The sequence below is a fragment of the Pelodiscus sinensis genome, chromosome 11 (genome assembly GCF_049634645.1).
Source record: "Pelodiscus sinensis isolate JC-2024 chromosome 11, ASM4963464v1, whole genome shotgun sequence".
Lineage (NCBI taxonomy): Eukaryota > Metazoa > Chordata > Testudines > Trionychidae > Pelodiscus > Pelodiscus sinensis.
In genome coordinates this window covers 42341466-42357706 of record NC_134721.1, presented here as the reverse complement: position 1 = coordinate 42357706, position 16241 = coordinate 42341466, and the positions used below count along the sequence as shown (strand labels likewise).

The window sequence follows — 16241 nt, the reverse complement described above, 5'->3', positions numbered from 1 at the left end:
TGGAACAGAAATCTGGAAAACTCAATATCACGTGAACTTAAGTGACCTTCTTCCTTCCTGCTCCTCCAGCCAAACTGAATGGGGCAGGGCCGCCTGTAACTGGGATTGTCCATTGACACTAAGGATTAAAAATCCCATTGAGCCAACCTACGGCTCCATTTGGCTGCAGCTTTAAGACATTGTTCGGTTTGATGGGGGCTAATTTAGCTACAACTAAGCAAGAAAGAGATCTTGGAGTCATCGTGGGTAGGTCTCTGAAAACATCCACGCAGTGTGCAGCGGCAGTCATAAAAGCAAACAGGATGTAGGAATAATTAAAAAAGGGCTAGAGAATAAGATGGAGAATATCTTATTGCCCCTATTTAAATCCATGGTATGCCCACATTTTGAATACTGCATACAGATGTGGTCTCCTCATCTAAAAAAAGATATACTGGCATTAGAAAAAGTTCAGAAAAGGGCATCTAAAATGATTAGGGATTTGAAACGGGTCCCATGTGAAGAGAGATTAAAGAGACTAGGACTTCTCATCTTGGAAAAGAGGAGACTAAGGGGGGATATGATAGAGGTCTATAAAATCATGAATGGTGTGGAGAAAGTGAATAAGGAAAAGTGATTTACTTGTTCCCATAATATAAGAACTAGGGGCCACCAAATGAAATGAATGGGCAGCAGGTTTAAAACAAACAAAAGGAAGTTCTTCTTCACACAGCGCACAGTCAATCTGTGGAACTCCTTGCCTGAGGAGGTTGTGAAGGCTAGGCCTTTAATAGGGTGCAAAAAAGAACTAGATAGATTCATGGAGGTTAAGTCCATTAATGGCTATTAGCCAGTATGGGTAAGGAATGGTGTCCCTAGCCTCTGTTTGTCAGAGCGTGGTGATAGATGGCAGGAGAGATCGCTTGATCATTACTTGTTTGGTTCTCTTCCTCTGGGGCACCTGGTATTGGCCACTGTGGGCAGACAGGGTACTGGGGTGGATGTACCTTTAGTCTGACCCGGGATGGCCGTTCTTATGTTCTATATGCAAATATAATGGGCAGTCCGAGTTGGTGGAATGACTGGGACTAGACTGAGGAAGGGGCAAGGAAAAGTTTCAAACTCTAGGCTTGTAGTAATACTTGGTTAGGCTCCTTAGAGTATGTCTACACTGCGAACCCCCCGGAACGCACCGCGGCCGCAAGTGTCAGTCTAGGTCAACTGATTCAGGCGTATGGGGATAAAAATAGAGTCGATGTTTCCGCTGGGGCTGGAGCCAGGGCTCTGAAACATGGTGCAGGGGGGTGGGTGGGTGTGTGGCTCCAGCCCCAGCAGGAATGTCTGCACAGTGTGAGCCTGAGTCCCTTGACCTAGGCTCAGAGACTCCGTGCCCCAGTGTGTGGTGTGTTGGGCAGTATTGATGTGCCCTTTGATCCTGACTACCCACATGGCATGTCTGACCTGTCCACGGAGCAGCCAGAATGACTGGCCACAGGAGGTAGTGATGTAATAGTGGCCATGTTACCGCTGTATCTTGCGCTTCCTGTTCTAACTCAGTCTTCCCCTCTCTGACTACGGTGGGTTCTTTACCTGGTAACCAACACGCAGTGTTTCAAAGGCCAGCAGGAAACTCTGGGCTGCTTGCTGTCTGCTGGAGACTCTGTCTTGCAGGCTAGGTGTACGACTGACATTCCGAGAGCTCAGTTTTATTTACACCCCAAGGCAGAATAGAGATGCCAGTCCCGGATTCCTAGCCTAATTCTTGATCTGATCATCTCTGGGCAGGGACTCTTTTCCATTTCCTGCCCTAAGCTGTTGTACAGTGTTGCTGGATGCTGCTAAACAGCTGGTGAGTTAAACTCAGAGGTGGCTTCCTCTCAGTGAGGCCTGGGCCAGGGAGGTTCCTTTGTATATGAGAGCATCCATTATTCCAGTGCTAGGGGATCCTCTGGGGTGTGAGCGAGTGGGGTATCCTGCTAGCGTCATATCCGCAGTCACCTGGAACTGCGCTGGTGGGAAGTGCGGAAGGCATGCTAGGAATTGTGTTTGAAACCAGCTTGCATCAGTCTTTTCCAACCAAAGCAACTCAGGCCCTGGGGGAGTCTTGCTAGGTGATGCAGCAGTTGTTGCTAACACACAAACAGAACCTGAGGCCTTAATTGCCCAGGTTTATCACAGTTCTTCCTAGAGGGGTTACAGTGGGACAAGCAGAGTGAAATGCAAAGCGGGTACAGTTCCGATTCCTATACACTTCTGGCAGCTTCTGTGTTATGCAGCCTTCCCGCTGGAGGTCATGCTCTTCGGCAGACAGGATCCAAAGCCCAACGTAACCAAGGCAAGTGTGTGATCACAACAGAGCTGCCTCTGCCCATCATCACACCTTCCAGCCGCCCGCCTCCCTGGCCTGACATGCACACCGGGATAGGCTGCACATTTGATAAACTGACATTTGAGCCTGGCCTCCCTCCCACCCCAGCCAAACCATCATCTAAATTTGGGCGATTATGTTCACCCGATGCAAGGATCAAGTTCTCTGGATCACATGTGTTCCTAGGCAGTATTTAACTCTGAAACCTCTGAGAGACAGGACTTGGTAGCCCTGGTAGCGTAGATCACACAGCAAGTGAAATCAGCTGCTTTTGATTTTTTTTTTGTCCATTTTTACCCTCTGGGATTTTTTACTCTCTCTCCTATTTAGTTCTTGTTCCTCCTCCCCCCCACCATCCCACCCCACACACACACCTTACTTGGTTTGAAGAGCAGAATAACATTTGGTTTGTCTCCTAAGTCTGATCACTATGTTTCTGGTTCTTCTAGCCACCACGGAGTTAAAGGACTTTTTTGCTAAGGCCCGGAATGGCTCGATCCGCCTCATCAAAGTCGTCATTGAGGAGGGTAAGTTCTATTTAATTCCACTTCTCTGTGCTGCTTAGTTTCCTTCCCTCATCAGTGTCTCTCCTCCCTGGCCGGGGCTGATCCTGCCAGAACGAAGGAGAGCCTGCTGCCATGGATGGAAAATCTTGCTGGGGCTGCTGGAATGCAGCTGCTCAGAATAGATGGCCGGGTGCTGAGTGTGGCGTGAACACAGCTGCCTTTTTAAAGGAGCAGAATTCAGATGCCTTTTGTTGTCTTGAGTGGAGCCGCTTGCTTGTGCTGTGGTCAGTGACCGTTTCCCTGTGGGTGAGAAGGTGTTTGAGGTCAGTGTGGCCCGATGCAATGCCTGGTATCTGCTCTGCTGTTCTCGGTCAGGTCTCTTGGCTGCTGGGCCTGGGCTTGACAATAAGGCCTGGCTGGGGTAGACTATTCTGCTTCCTTGGGGCTGTTTGCCAACTGCCCTTCAGCAGGATTCTGCAGGAATGAGACCCCCCTCTGGGCTGCCATGGCGATGGATGCTATAGAAACACAAGCAGAATAACAGCCCCAGATGCTGCAGGAATACTCATGCTTTAAAAACATAAAAGCGGCCATACTGGGTCAGACCCAAGGTCCATCCAGCCCAGTATCCTGTCTGCCGACAGTGGCCAATACCAGATGCCCCAGAGGGAGGGAACACAGCAGGTAATCCTCATATGATCCCTTTCCTGTCACCCATTTGCAGACAAATGGAGGCTAGGGACACCATTCCTACCCATACTAGCTAATAGCCATTAATGGACTTAACCTCCATGAATCTATCTAGCTCTTTTTTGCACCCTGTTAAAGTCCTAGCCTTCACAACCTCCTCAAGCAAGGAGTTCCACACGTTGACAGTGTGCTGTGTGAAGAAGAACTTCCTTTTGTTTGTTTTAAACCTGCTGCCCATTCATTTCATTTGGTGGCCCCTAGTTCTTATGTTATGGGAACAAGTAAATCACTTTTCCTTATTCACTTTCTCCACGCCACTCATGATTTTATAGACCTCTATCATCTCCCCCCTTAGTCTTCTCTGTTCTAAGCTGAAAAATCCAAGTCATTTTAATTTCTCTTCACATGGGACCCATTCCAAACCCCTGATCATTTTTGTTGCCCTTTTCTGAACCCTTTCTAATGCCAGTATATCTCTTTTGAAATGAGGCAACATCTGTAGTAGGGATGTAATAGTGCAGTCGACTAACCGATAAGCAAAAGCTTATAGGTTAATGCTATAGACTACCCGCATTCCTCCTCCTCCTCCCCCCCAGTAATTTTTTTAGCAAGCTGGCCAGCAGCCTGGCTCAGTCCTGGCTCGTGCAGGGTCCAGGACTCTCCTCTGCTGTGGCTCTGCATTTAAAGTGTATTAAGAGGCAGGCAGACAGCCCTGCTCCGTTCCAGCTCGCGCCAGATCTGGGAGCTCAGCCTCCTTTTCCCCCCAGACAGGGGCTGCTTCCACCCCATGCTGCTGTCTCTGATACAGAGGCAGCAGTGCGGAGTGATAGGTGGTTCCTCGGGAGTGGGGCACTGGCTGCCAGCCCCAACCGGGGGTACTATAGAATAGTCAGGTAACTGATAAGAACTCGTGAGGATAATCGACTATTCAATTAACCGATATTTAACATTCCCAATCTGTACGCAGTATTCAAGATGTAGGTGTACCATGGTTTTATAGAGAGGCAGTAAGATATTTCTGTCTTACTCTCTATCCCTTCTTTAATGATTCCTAACGTTCTGTTTGCCGTTTTGACTGCTGCTGCATGTTGAGTGGATGTTTTCAGAGAACTATCCACAATGACTCCAAGATCTTTCTCTTGAGTAGTTGTAGCCAAACTAGTCCCCATCACATTGTATGTATAGTTGGGATTATTTTTTCCAATGTTCATTACCTTACATTTACCAACATTAACTTTCATTTGCCATTTTGTTGCCCAGTCACTTAATTTGGTGAGAACTTTTTGAAACTCTTTGCAGTCAGCTTTAGTCTTACCAAACTGCTCAAGATAGTTATCATCTGCAAATTTTGCCACCTCATTGTTTACCCCTTTCTCTAGATCATTTATAAATAAGTTGAATAGGATTGGTCCTAGGACAGACCCTTGGGGGAGCCCAGTAATTGCCTCTCTCTGTTCTGAAAACTGACCATTTATTCCTGCCTTTTGTTTTCTGTCTTTTAACCAATTATCAATCCACAAAAGGACCTTCCCTCTTATGCCATGGCAACTTACTTTATTTAAGAGCCTTTGGGGAGGGACCTTTGGCCCCTGAATGCAGTCTTTTTAAATGAGGCTGCTAGTGGTTTATATGATTCTTCCTCGTTCTGGGGCGTGACCTTTTCCTCTGCAGTCCCTTGCAAGGCTCAGTGCTCTGTGACGCTAGAACTTACCTGCTTACATGGGTGGATGGTGCAGCTGCGCCCTGTGAGCTCTATAGCGTGGGCTGATGGGAGAGAGCTCTCGCTCGGCTGAACTACTCCAGTCCTTGCGAGCGGCAGCAGCTCTGTGGCAGAAGCTCTCCCGTGCCGTGCTTGTCGGCCCGTCAGTCATTTATTCACACCTCTCCCGCACTCTGCAGGTGACCCAGCTTATGCTGAGAGAAGCTGTCGTGTAGATAGCCTCAGAGCAGCAACGTCTGTCCGTGAGGGCTTATTTACACTAGTGCAATACTACGGGCGCCAAAGGGAGAGCTTCCCAAGCAGGGTGGAAGTAACTTACAGTTCTTATGGATACAGTGTTAGCACAACCCCTCCCCAGGAGAGGGGTTCAGGGCTGGGGTTTGGGAGGTGTGGGGGGCTCAGCGCAGGGGGCTCGGGTGTGGGGAGGGAGGTGAGGGCAGGAGTCAGGGCAGGGAGTAGGGTGGGGAAGTGCGGGGGGGCTCAGGGCTGGGAGTGCGGCCACTGGGCTATTATCCGATCCCCAGGGTGGGTGCCAGGGGGTGCTGTTACTGCTGGTTCAAGCCTGTTGGGGCCTTTCCCCCTCCCCTCCGACTCTGGTCATCTGGCACTGGGACTGGAGGCCATGCGGGGAGGGGCGAGGTTTCGGCTCCTGAGGGTGAGGGAAGCCCCAAGGGGAGGGGTATGCCGCCTGTGCTCTGCACTGGCATGGGAATCTTACCCTTGTACAGTGGCCGTCAGCGTGCGGAGCGGGGCGTACCAGCTTACTTGCTTCCCGAGAGGCAGTAGCTACGATGGGTTTAGCTCTCCGGTCGACACAGTGCTGTCTACAGCGGGAGTTGGGGAGGGGGGTATAACTGTGTTGCACAAGGGGGTGGATTTTCCATGCCCCTGAGCGATACCGTGGTGACACACACTTGTAGTGTGGACCATGGCTGAGTCAGCCCGATGGCTGCTCTCTCCTTAGCCGATCCTGTGGCGTGCACACCCCAGGGGGCCTCTGTTAGTGCCCTAGGACAGGGTGAGCAAAACTCCAGAGCCGGCTCCTCGACGAGTGCAAACTGACACAACTTCACTCAGTCCGCGGGGGAGCTGACCACAGGTGTAGAGCTGGGAAGTGCAGGTGTTGGCTGGGACCAGAAACCAGGCTGGGTCTCCCCGTCACCAGGTGTTTCGCACCCACCTTCTTGTGCGTCAGGATCTTTTTCTGTTCCTGCTCTTCTATTTGGGGTTTAAACTGAGTGCAGCAAATCAGCGTGTTTTCTTTGGGGCGATTGGCACTAACTCTCACTTATCATATCAGTAAATGGACCGATGGAGCCTGAAGGAGAGGCTTTCCGTGGGCCAAACTGTGGTATGTCCCAGAGCAGGCTGCCTTCTGGAGCAGCCGGCCACCGTAAAACTTGCCTTGCAGGCATTCATCTCATTCTGTCCAGCCTGTCTGCCGCTTGCGCGGGCAGAAGGGCTCAGGGCACGGTTCTCTTTGGGGTGATGGGCAGGCTGGTCTTTGGCTCCATCAGGTGGAGATGCCTGAACTGAGCTGGCACAAGATGATGTCCCCGTTTAGCCTGTGATTAAATCCAGCCACGTGTATCAGGTCTGTGCTTGGTGCGCTTGGTCCCTCGGCATCCCAAGGTGTGTCCTCTGCAGTACTGCCGGGGCGTATGGGAATGCATGAAATCTGCACTGTCACGTTCAGCGAATTGGGGATGGTAAATGTGAGACACAGGGACAGATTCTGTATCCCACTTCAGTCCCTGCATAGGGCAGGGAGCGACTGAAAGGGATCCCATGGCTGTCCTCTGGGCAGAGCCTCTCGTTAGGGGAAGTGCAGGGGGCAGGCAGAGCAGGCACGTACCTCTTGGCGTGCAGTGAATTGTGCCGCTGAAGTTAGAGCGGCTGGGTATTCACCACGGGCGTGGGGATGCAGCAGTGGTGTTAATGATCTTAGGGTGTGTCTAGACTACATGGCTCCATCGACAGAGCCATGTAAACTAGTTTACCCGACATAGTCAATGTCATTAAAATAAAAATGGCTTCCACGCTGTGCCTACAATCAGCTGAGCCGGCACAGCGTGGCAATCGAGGCGCCGGTCGGTCAACAGGGAACGCCTTTGTCGACCGCTGCCTTATGCCTCGTCTAGACTGCCGCGCTGTGCCGGATCGGCTGATTGTTGGCACAGCGCGGCGGCCATTTTTATTTTAATGAAGCAGGGATTATTTAAAACCCTGCTTCCTTGACTATGTCGGGTAAACTAGTTTACGTGGCTCCGTCGACGGAGCCATGTAGTCTAGACATACCCTAAAATCCTTAACACCACTGCTGCATCCCCACGCCTGTGGTGAGGCATTGCTGGGGTACCTGCTGGAGGCGCTGCCCAGAGCACGTGATAGAAAACTGCCTAGGTCTGGCTACCCATGGAGTCCGCGGAGGAATCAACTTCTGTTCCTGGTTTGGCTTTCTCTCGGCTGGCTCCTACCCAGATACCCCAGGATGGATGATTGTCCCCCTCTCCCTCTCCTGTGTGTGTCCGCACCTCTCTCTGCTCGGCCCTTACTAGGCTGGCCGAGGGACTAGTCATGCTGGACGTGTGGAGCAGATTCTCTGCTTCCATGTGCCCCCCCGGCGTTGTGCAACACCCAGGGATTTTCCAGGTAGAGGCTGGACCATGTGTACAACAGGCAGGGCAGCCGTGTGACTAAACCACAGGGCTGGAAGTCAGGTGCTCCAAGTTCTGGGCCCAGCTCTCACTGACTCACTGTGACCTTGGTGAGTCACATGGGGCCTGATTTTCAGAAGCTCTGCTCACTCCAGTAATTAGAAGCTGAGAGCTCCCAGCATCGTTGCAAATAAAGCCCTTAATCTCCGTGCTTCAGTTCCCTCCCCTGTCGCTCGGGCTAATGCTGGCCTGGCAGGCTGAGTTCAGGACGGGTTCCGCATATGCGGGGTGCTCACTTTTCCCCCGCAGTGCAGCTGACTCAGCATTGGATGACTTGCAGCTGGTGATCTCATGGAGGGATCGTTCGTTCGTCACCGCTCCAGAGAGCCATGTGCTGTCAGCGCTGCCGACCGAATGGGAGTGCTTCATGTCTTTCCTGGAAGGGCCTCAGGCTGCCTGGGAGGTTTACCTGTGAGCTCCCTTTAGCTGTAGGGGAGGAGGCCTGGTTTTCCTGAGGGCGTGTGAGGCTTCTGATGGCGACTTGTGAGGGGGACATTGTGTAATAGCTCAGGCTCCCGACTGTAGAGAGGGGAGTAGGTGTAGGTCTGGGATCCACAGAGATGGAGTAGACTTGCTAGCAGCTAACCCGGAACGATCCTCAGTCCTTACATTGTGAATCGATTTAGAAATGCCGTGGTGGATTAGGTAACCATTAAGCATCTTAGTGGTCAGATGGTTACACGCCGCGGGTGCTGCAGTATAAAACTAATAGTGCAGAGCCTGCAGCGCAGATGGCTCCCGGGGAGCGGGGCCAGCAGCCAGCGCACGCTGGGAGCCGGTTGCCAGTCCCACTCCTGGGGAGTCTGCTGCAGTGTGGCTTCTGCAGTGTAAGCAGTGAGCTGGCACTGGGCTAGTGGGCTTGACTGGGGCTGGGAACAGCCTTGGAAGGTCCCGTGAGGAGTCAGACAAGGGACGCTCCTGTAGCGAGGGAGGATATTAGTGGCAAAGAAGCTGGCCTGGGTCATGGCAGACCTACACTGAATGGCTGCTGTGCCACAGACTGTCTGTCTTGTGTGGGAAACTGAGGCACAGTGGGGCAAACAACATATTGATGCTCCATTCATCCTTGGCAAAGGAGTAACGAGGGCAGGCTGGTTCTGCTCTTGCTGCCGTAGCTCCTCTATCCGAGGGTGGCTTGTGATCAAACAGGCCTCTGAGCAGAGAAGTGGACCCTGCCGGTCTGCCTCGGCTCTCCCTGCCTCTGCCTAGCTGGCCTTGGGCTGCGCAGCTGCCAGTGTTGTTCCCGGCTGGGTGCTTGGTGCCGCAAAGGTGGAACTTTCCACTTGTTGCCTCTTAGAACTTGACAGGAGGCAGCCAGCTCCTTTGAGAGTGGCTGTCCAGTCCTGCTTGCTATTCTAAGGGCTAGCACAGTGATTCTCAGCCCATTGACCCTTGGGGGCTGGCTGTGGAGCTCTCTGTGTTGTGTGAGCTTCATCCGTGCAGTGTGTACGCTCCCGGTAGGGCCGTGGGGCGGTCCCCTGGGCCATAGCTGGGTGCTGATTAGGACGTGGGGGTCCCGTGGACTGAGAACCACTGGTGTAGGTGGAAGGTGCCAAGACGCTTTTAGGTTTTGAGAGAGCGAATTATATTGCAAAGTATTCTGTGTCCTGCAAGGCGGGCTCTGCTTGGGGTGTTCTAGGTGTCGGAAAGTTTTACGCTGCCAGCGGCTGCCCTGGTCGGGGTCTGACGATATTTAGTGTTTACCCGGCACTTCTCAGCTTCAACGATAGGTCCAGCTTCATGGAGTTAGGTCCATCAATACTTGTTAGCTAGGATGGGTAGGGAGGGTGTCCCTGGCCTCTGTTTGTCAGGGCTGGAAATGGGTGACAGAAGAGGGACCACTTGATGATTCCCTGTTCTGTTCCCTCCTCCTGGGGCATCTGGCACTGGCCACTGTCGGCAGACAGGACACTGGGCTAGCTGGACCTTTGGTCTGACCCAGTCTGCCCATTCCTATGTCTAGAGCTGGTATTGTCCAGCACCGTGTGAAGTAGGGAGGGCGCTCACCTCAGTAGCTCTGAGCACAGCAGTACTGGGTAACATTAGTAATGCCCTTGAAAGCTCTCCACTCTCTCTGGGATGATTCCATGCTCTTTTGGAAGGGGGAGTCTGAGACAGAGAGGTTAAGTGATTTGCCCAAGGTCTGGGGCAGCCTGTGTCAGAGCCAGGCTTTCAGCTCAGGAGTGCCTTTGTCCTGGGCCTTTGCTTGGAACACCAGGCAGGAGGGCTCCAGAGGCTGTCGTGAGTGTAATGACTCTGTGACCCCCTGTCATTGTTTGGAGGTCTGTCCGTCCTGCAGACGTCTGGGCTGCTGTTCTGCAGTGCTCTGTGTGCAGGCAACCAAAGCTGTGGACAGTCTGCCTTTTAAGGTAATTAAAAGGGAAGCAGCCTGCGAATGGCTGTTCTGTGAGCAAACCTACCAGGGTCAGGAAGCCAAGCACTCTCCCAAACATAAATAACATGCTGCCTAATGGATTGGACGTTTAGAAAAATGCCTCGCCTGGGCGAACCGTTCCCGCATGAGTCATGCGCTCCTGGGCGTGGTTGAGGAAGCAACTTTCTTTATTATCCTCCATCTCCGCAGACCCTGAGCTTTTAAGGCTGGCATAGCTCAATGCCTTGCCAGCTGCCTCTCCTGTTCTTGTTTCATTTGCCGACTAGCTCCATTGCGTCTGGATCGGAGTCTTCTCCTTCCCCAGAGCTGGATCTGTTGGAAATTGAAATAATCTTCCCAAATGCTGCCCTGCTCCTTGTGAACCGTCACTTGCGGTGTATTTTAAGAGCTGTCACTGCAGGCGTGGTTGGTCAGAATAAATGAATCCACATCACTAGCGCTCAGCCGAATGCCAAACCCAGGGGGCAGGGTTAGGGAAAGAAATCGGGGATGAGCTTTGGGGGGGGAGGGGCAGTGGGGAGTGTGAGAAGTCTCCCTAGGTTTGAAAGGACAGGGAGGTTCCTGTTGCTTCCTTTTTAGAGTAGACTCATTGACCTCCAAACACACTTAGCTTTGAGATCAGATGACCCTGTGACCCGGAGAGAGATTCAAGCTTTCAGTTCCTGTTCCTGGAGGTTCCTTGGGTCTGGTATCGAGGGAGAAGAGCAGGTCTTCCAGCCTACTTGAGAGATGGACAAAAATGCCCAGGGGGCCAGCTGGGTGGTTTCAATCTGTCTGGGTTTTGAAGCTGCTCCTTAAGGCGCTGTGGGTAGATGAACTTTGCCACCGAACGTGCGTGAGATCTCAGGAGACCCAGCAAATGAGGCAAACCAACGTCCCGTCTCCCAGCTGGAGGACTCTGTTGTTCCCAGGGACTTTAGCCTTTATGGGAGCACGTGTCCCTCAGTTTTAAGTACTTGGTCTATCCCGTCACCTGCCAGCCAGGGGGGCAGTGGGTCACGCTGTCCCTGCTGACCTCTCTGCCTGGCTTTCTGATGGTTAAAATGCTTAGCATCCCCTTCCTCACAGTCCAAGATGCAAGTGAGTGCAGCAAGAGGACACCTACTGAGGCTTGAACTCTGAATGTGTGCGGCAGAGCCGGAGGCTTTGCCTGAAGTTAGGGGACTTTTTTGCCTCCATGCAGCTCGGGCAGTGCAGCTCTTGGCCGGGTACAGACGGATGTGCAGCTCTTGGCCGGGTATAGACGGATGGCTCGCTGGGTGACTTAGCTGTGCCTGTGTGTGTGTAGGGTGGGAGGAAGGAGGGATCAGTGTTTAAGGAGCTAGACTGTTCCTGGCCCCAGGGACAACACGGGAGAGGAACGCTGGAGGAGTGTGAGTCAGCCGCGCCTCAGCTCAGTCTGCCTCTTGTCATGGTGGTTTCCCAGGTGTAGACACCTGCTGAGATCTCTGTTCTGCAGCGGGGCGGCCTCCCTACTATGGGACATGGGTTTGTTCTCGGGGTGGTCCCAGGATCGCGCTCGGGCCCTGGGTGGCGTTTATCCAGCCCGGCCGTCCTTTCAGTGTTCGCAATGTTAATGTCACATGGCTCCAGTGATGCCCAACGGGAGCACTGCCGTGGGGGGCAGGGTAGGTTTGGTGGGGCAGCAGCCTGTGTGTAGGGAAGTGAGAAGTGTGGCCGGCCGCCAGGTGAGCCCTTCAGCCACTTGCAGCGGCGTGGCCTTGTGGCAGTACCCGGGCAGGAGCCCGTGCCTGGCGCCCTGGGAGCAGGGTAGTCTGTGTGGCGGAGAAACAGAAGGGCGAGTGTCTACCCTGGGCTTTGCTGGCTACCCAGAGGTTACTCCTGCTGTCTGAGAAGGTTTTCCTGGCCCCCAACTGCTCCACTGCCCCGTCCTTTTTTGATTTCTTCCCTCCAAGCTATCAACCACTGGTTCCTGAGGTTGAGACAGGGTTTCACTCCTGTTGGGTATTTCATAGCCCCCTGTTGGCTTCCATTTCTCCAGGCGGGTCTCCAGAAGTGAGCACTGGATTGAGAGGGCGAGGGTCAAATCCCTTCTGTGAAAATCAGGGCAATTAGCTGCCTCTCGTATGCTGGGCTGTGGGCCCAGGGTGGAGCAACGCTGCTTTAGCTCAGCAGCAGAGCTGTTGTGCCGCTAGTGGACGGAAGGAAGGAGATGGGGAGCTGCCAATGGAGGTGGAAGCAGCTGTTGGAGTCTGGGTGTTGTGAAATCATGCAGGGTTGCAGCACTAGGAGGATTTTTTAATCTGTTTTTAACCTATTTGGTGCCTCTCTCGTTAGTCTGGAGCGAGCATAAGAGACAAGGGAAGCTTTTAAAGCTGAGAGGAACCACGGATACTAGTGTGGATTTGGGCAGGTGGGTTAGGCAGTAATTGAAGGAAGCCTGGTATACAGTGGCAGATGAGTGCTGGGTCTGGCTGGAGCAGTAGTGGAGAGTCCAGCGGCCAAGGCAGGCTGACACAGCAGGGACTGAAGTGAGTACGAGCAGTGTTAAAACATCCGCGAGTGAGAGCTCAGAACTTGGCAGAGGAAACAGAGGATTCTGCCAGCCCTATGAATCAATCTTGTCAACTGTGCAGATGCTCCTCGCATGCATCTCTCTGGCCGTGTGTACGCACAGCGACTGGATTTGCATGTTCATCTGTGGCAATCATGGTGTGCTGTGGGTGGATGGTTGTCTGTGCAGAGCTTAGAAAATCGCACCGACTGTCGGTTACTCTGGCAGAGACATTAAAAGGCTGCCACTGCAGGCGCTGACGTATCCTAGGTCACTTCGGGGTGTGTGTGTGTGAATTACTCTCTCCTTTTCCTCTTGAAGGACTTCACCAGAGCAATACCTGCGGAGTTAACCGTGTGATTGTAATGGCAGGAACTGTTTGCTGAACAGGGACAGAAGGATTCCTATCTTCTTTTTTAGTCCATTGCAGATCTTGTGCCTCTCCCGTCTGTGTGTTGTGTTGGTTTGAAGCTAAAAGATACCAAAGAAAATCACTTCTCAGTTTGCAGTTTTTCTTGACGTGTGTAAATTCTCACCAGTGGTTCTTAAACATGAGAGAGGGCTCGGGGACAGGGTAACTTCGGAATCGCTGGACGTCGGTACCGTCTTGCTTGCCCAGGAAATCCATCCAGTAGAAATAGGGATTACTGGAGACTGAGAGATCCACCGAGCTCTGCCGTAGAGGTTGAGGGGAGTTTTGCCATTGACTTCCATGGGAGGAGAGTTAGACCAACACTGAGCACCAACATGTCTTCTCTTGTGACGCTGGCAGCTGTGTCTGGGTGAGATCAGGGCCAGTGGAACGCATTGCTCTGCCAGATTGGGTGTCCCGTGCATTAGGTGCCTTGGGGAGCGCTGGGAATGGCTCCGTCACTGCTCCAGGTTTGTGTGGCTGCTCTAAATGCTTGGCGCTTTAGCCTGGTCTGCGCTACAGCTGCAACCAGCCCAGGATACGCGTGCCCCTCGCTGTTCTGCCGGCCCAGTTACAGAATGGTGAGATGTGGCGAAGCCCCAGCCACTTTCCGGTTTCTAATCACGTCCCAGCCTGTTCACAGGTGCAGAGCCCACAGGGTCTCACTGGACTCCTGCAACTGCCTGTCCTGACAACTGGCCTGCAAATGACAGGCAATGATTGCCCTTTGCAACCAGCGTTTCCTCCCATTTTCCCCTTCCTGAGTGGATTGAATTTTGTTAGGTACACCAGTGTGGAAGGGACATGCGACATGGCGGGGACGTGCGACACATCACCATCACCTTCATGTTGGTGCACATAGAAAAATTCATGTGGTGGGGGGCCAAAGGGTTTATAAGGTAGGAGGGGGCTCAGGCTTGGGGCAGAGAGTTGGGGTTCAAGGCTGCGAGTGCTCTAGCTGCGATTGCAGGCTCTGGGGTGGAGTGGGGATGATGGGCTCGGGGCTGGCACAGGAGGTGCACAGGGGTCTGAGGGATCCGGCTGTGGATACAAACTTTGGGGTTGGGCCTGGATTCAGGAGGTGTTTGGGGTGAAGGAGGCTGCTCTGGGGCTACTGCATGGAGAGAGGACCTCCCGCCCCCCGGTCTCTCCTTGCAGTAGCACCTGGGTTGGGGGGGCACATCTCCCCACCAGGGTGGGTCCGCGTGTCTGGAGTTGGGAGCCGCTCCCTGCACCTCACACCCTGTTGTGATGCAGAGGGAGGGAGTCGGTTGGAGTAAACAGCCAATCAGCGCCTGACAGCCAACGTTCTGGGAGCGTCCAGATGTCCCTGGTTTTGGCTGCTGCTTTTTCCCTGGCTGGAGTCTCTGGCCTCTGCTCCCTGCCCAAACTGGCTGCCTTCCTGAGAATCCTGGGCCCCCCTCCATGGGTTTCTGCGGGCTTGGGGTCTGGCAGTGCGACAGGACAGCCTGTAGCCTGAGAGACCTGCAGCTGACTGGCTAGCGCAGGTGATCTGTGTTGGCAGATGGGGTGGGTCAGTGAGGAGGCTGTCTTGCAGAGTAGTGCCCTTCCAAGGGAAGCGTTTCGCTCTGCAGAGATCTGCCCATGGAGCTGCCAGCAAGCCAGAAGCCGATGGCTGGTTTGTGTGTGCTCGAGATGGAGCTCGGCTGCAGGAGCGAGCCAAACTGCGAGCGGCAGGTCGCAGACAGGCTGAAGGTCAGTGGAAGCGCTTCGCGCTGCAGGGTCACTGCCACTGACTCCTCTCTCCCTTGTGTGCACGCTCACGTCCTCCGGAACGTAGTGAGAGTCCAGGACGGCCAAGCTCGCAGGCCCGGGGGCTGTAGTGTGCAGGTAGCTGCAGTACTTGTGTGTACACAGCTCTAGAAAGTAGGCCCTAGCTTTTTGGAGCTGCTGGTAGAAACAAAGATTTTTTTTTTTTTTTTTTTTTGTGGATTTGAATTTCAAGAACCGTAATTGCTAGGTTCCTCAGAGCGCCAAGCACAGTGGATGTGTGGGATGAGGCTTTCTGCTGGAGGACGAAGCAGCTGTGGGGAGGTTAGGTGGAAATTAGGGCCGTGTGAAACCTCTGTTTATCTCCAAGCCTAGTGGTGCTGAGTGGGATGTTGCCTTTACACAGGGCATCTTCAAAGGTGGAGGGAGCCTCGCAGACTGGCGCTCTGTTTTCATCCAGCTGCCTGGCAACCCTGCAGAGGCTGTTTTGCTTCCACTTGCCGGGAAACTCGTTATCACAGCAGCAGTAGGAACCTTCTAATGCCTGGGTGCATCCCTGCGTGACAGGAGCCCTGGGGGAAGGGGCAGTGGCACTCCCCCGGGTACTCCCTGAGTGGGAGCTGTACGGGTTGCCGCACGGTGCTGGAGAAGAGACAGTGGTTGGGTTTGGCTTCCCTTGGAATGTCGTCATGGGAGTGGAGTGAAAATTGCAGGCTCTGGTCTGCCGCCCGCGCTGGCTCGCCACCCAGCACTTAGCGGCCTGCGTTGAGCCGCGAGCATGCCCTTGGGTTTGGGCCACAAGGCACCTCCGCGGGCTGGGCGGCTGCAGCTTGTGCCAGCCTGAGAAGACAGGCCCTGCTTTTCCACCCCGTGGCTTGTCATGCACTGACCGTGTCCCTCCTTTCTGGGGACTGCTGCAGGGCCAGATGGCCGCTGGGGCTCAGGCCAGCTCTGTGCCAGGGCCCCTCGCTGGGGCTGTTTGCTGAAGCCCTGCTGCTTTGGGGGTAGGGATGTAAAGGGTTAACCGGTTACCTGGTAAGCATTGCCTTACCCACCTGCGTACCGGGTAACCGAGGGCCCGGCTGAGCTGGAGCAGCCTAGGTCGGGCGGAGCAGCTCCCCGCCCGGGCTGGAGGAGCCTGCTGGGCCAGTTAACTGGTTAAATACAAGGTTTAACTGGTTACCTTGGTAACCGGAATTTGACATCCC

The 16241-nt window shown here is 53.6% G+C and overlaps 1 protein-coding gene across 3 annotated transcripts in view; it reads left to right on the top strand.

The window, feature by feature from the left end:
• The window catches only part of TWF2 (twinfilin actin binding protein 2), a 58814-nt gene that overhangs the window by 18448 nt on the left and 24125 nt on the right, over positions 1-16241 (top strand). For all 3 annotated transcript variants that reach the window (XM_075939442.1, XM_075939441.1, XM_075939440.1), the window contains exon 2: positions 2797-2874. In XM_075939442.1, the coding sequence (XP_075795557.1) occupies positions 2836-2874 (39 nt within the window). In that variant the 5' untranslated portion in view covers positions 2797-2835. The remainder of the gene's footprint in view (positions 1-2796; positions 2875-16241) is intronic.